The 2,985-nt window shown below is 31.0% G+C and overlaps 1 protein-coding gene across 1 annotated transcript in view; it reads right to left on the bottom strand.

The window, feature by feature from the left end:
- LOC123010005 (low-density lipoprotein receptor-related protein 2) overlaps window positions 1–2,985 on the bottom strand; it is a 43,225-nt gene that overhangs the window by 7,150 nt on the left and 33,090 nt on the right. The window contains exon 4 of the mRNA XM_044406620.1: window positions 2,437–2,756. Within this exon, the coding sequence (XP_044262555.1) occupies window positions 2,437–2,756 (320 nt within the window). The remainder of the gene's footprint in view (window positions 1–2,436; window positions 2,757–2,985) is intronic.

The raw sequence follows: 2,985 nt of genomic DNA, 5'->3' as shown, positions 1-2,985 counted from the left end.
CGGGGGCAAGGCTGGAAAAAAACGGTTAGAGAGGGAATGACGGCGCCACAGTGGTCTGAGGGCGGCAAAAACCCAAAAAATTTTAATTTGTTACCTTTGTATGTTAAAGATAAGTAATTGAATATGTTTAAAGAGTACCCCTTATACGTCTGTTTACTCGATCTTAATAATACCCATAGTGATTAATGAGTCATTAATCACTCTCATTAATCACTGCTGTCAGAAGCTTCCTTGATTTATTATAATATTATATTGTTTTGCTATAAACAATTGTTGGTTTTTTAAATTTTATCGTATAAACCACTAAATATTGTCAATTCAGTTCTGTACATATAAAAAAAAATAAAAAAAATAATTTTCCTTGACCAGATTCGAACCCGGGACTCGCTACACAGAGCCATTACCAACTTTGAATCTCTGTGTCGTATATCTGTTTCTTAACATACTTAATGTAAGAAAATTTTCCAACACAAAAGCTTCAACAAAAATAGTAGTCGTGGATAAAGTATACTACTCGCGTATAATGGTTATTATTCACTCGTTGTATAATATACTATTAAGTACCAATAACCTCCATATTAATTTATTTATAACCATGAGAAGTCGTCACACAATAAATAAGCATATTTTCACGATCGCTTGGTTAAAGCCATAAGACATATTTTGTTTGTGATTTGTTGAGTTTTGCAAAATTGATCCAGTTGTATTAGGTGCATGTACAGGGTGCTGCATTTTGGATATCCGAATAAGGAATCTCCGAAACTAAGAGGTTTAGCTAAAAACGAGTAATACATTCTCATTTTTTTGAGAAAATAATATTGGTGAAAACCGCATCCCGCTATCGTCTTTTGTTTTCGACTTAAAGACAAAAGTTGACATTTTGGCGAAATCTAAAAAAATTCATATCTTCGTTAATATAGAAGATACAGATTTGAAATAAAAACATTATACAGGCACTTTTTTACGTAGAATTTAATAATGTAGTTAACAATTTTTTTTCTGTTGTTTGTTTAGCCGTAATAAAATAAACTTGTATTCTTTTAAATGAGAATCATAGATGGCTATGTCATTTTTAAAAAGCTTGTTTTTTTCTTATCTAAAAAATATATATTTCTAACAAATTATTATAATACATTTTTAGCAATACATTATCTTTGATTTTTGTTCGCAATTGGCCATGAAAAAATGTTGCATCTTCAACTAAAAGAATTTAAACTATATTATATTCAACCAGTGTCACTAATGAAAGAGTTTTCTAAGTACTAAGTAATGAAAAAAAATGCAAAATAAATCGTAAATCAACTTATTGGCGACTAATAACATTTCTTTGTTTTTAAACAAGCTAACATTACCATTGCAACTTCTAGTGATACATAGAGTGTTGTAAAAAAAGCCGTTTTAATTCTTTAATAAAATATATTTTATATGACACAAAAATGACGATATGCCTATTCAAATACCCAAATTCCGTCTATGTGAAACGTTATCCTACCTCCATTAGGCCATCAAAAAAATGTTTTTTCTAATTGTGTTGACTCTTGACACATTTGTTTTTCTTATTTTTGGATTTTTTAAAAATATGTAATAATTTTGTTCTGAGGCGCTCGGATATTTGTTCAATGCTTTTACCGTATCGTATTTTTTAAATCTTTATAATTTTATCTATTTTTTCATCTATTTTACAGTTCACAAAACTATTATTATTTACACATTTGGAGTGAAATAGTTTTTCCATGGCCAACTATTATCACACAAAATATGTATTTCATTTTTTAAGTGTAATTATAAAAAAATATTCTGTTACAAATATATATTTTTTAGATCAGAAAAAAATAAATACAAGTTTATCTTATTACGGCTAAACTAATAACTGAAAAAAATTGTTAACTACATTATTAAATTCCTCGTAAAAAAGTGCCAAAATGTCAACTTTTGTCTGTAAGTCGAAAACAAAAGACGATAGCGGGATGCGGTTTTCACCAATATTATTTTCTCAAAAAATGAGCACCAGAATGTATTACTCGTTTTTGGCTAAACCTCTTAGTTTCCGAGATTCCCTATTCGGACATCCCTGTACATCGAAACAAGTTTTCAAATAAATTTGGAAACAACTTTGTTTAATAATTTTGAGAACACCAAATTTTTGTAAAATCAAAAACATGTATTTTTTTTCTTGTAAATGGTAATTCAAACACTAATTTTTTTTTAGTTTCTTTTGTAGGTAAATATGTATGCAGAGGTAAAAAATAATTTTAATTGTTGAAAGCTGTATTGATATTGCCACGTGTTCTCATATTGAATTAACAACTATAACATTGAAAGGGTGTTTCGAAAAATGTTATTTTTAGTCTAGATTGAATGAAAAAGCCTAAAACTCTATTCAAAACCAGTTCTTCAGGTGTCTTATTAAATATAAAGATTTTTTGAAGTTTTTGCCGTTTTCATGCCAGTTTCGACCACTGTGCGGCGTCTCCTGGTGGTTTTACTCGTTGTTGGTTTGGTGGTCGTGGTGGTTTTGGCGGTCGTTGATGGTTCATTATTGGCGATTAGGTTGAAATCGATGGATTCGGTTGTGGTGGTTGTGGTTGGAGGTTTGGTTTGGAATGCGGAGCGGACGCAAGAGTCGCCGACTTGACGGAATGGAGTGTTGCATTGGCAGCGGCCGAATAAGTTGGGGATGAGGAAGTCGCAATGGCTGTCGGCGGTCCAGAGACGGCAATGGGCGTTGCTGTAGCACACGTTGCCGGGCCGGGCCGCTGAAAATTTTTTTTTTTTCAAAAAATCTAGTAAAATAGTAGATTACATACCGAGGTGGGAAGTGCTKCATGATGAAGCAACGACCACCAAGGTTTGTATACTATTTTATTCACAATCATCTTCTTTCAAGAAAAGAAAACCAAGAAACAATTTATCAATTTTAAAAAACATGACATTATAATATTTCATATCAATTGTTAAATGAAGATGAAATGTCATACTTTTTAC

Source organism: Tribolium madens, unplaced genomic scaffold, assembly GCF_015345945.1.
Source record: "Tribolium madens isolate multiple individuals breed KSU strain unplaced genomic scaffold, Tmad_KSU_1.1 Scaffold_19;HRSCAF=116;Tcas5.2_LG9, whole genome shotgun sequence".
In the NCBI taxonomy this organism is placed as follows: Eukaryota; Metazoa; Arthropoda; class Insecta; order Coleoptera; family Tenebrionidae; genus Tribolium; species Tribolium madens.
The sequence above is the reverse complement of the archived record's forward strand: the minus strand, read 5'-3'. Positions and strand labels throughout refer to the sequence as shown.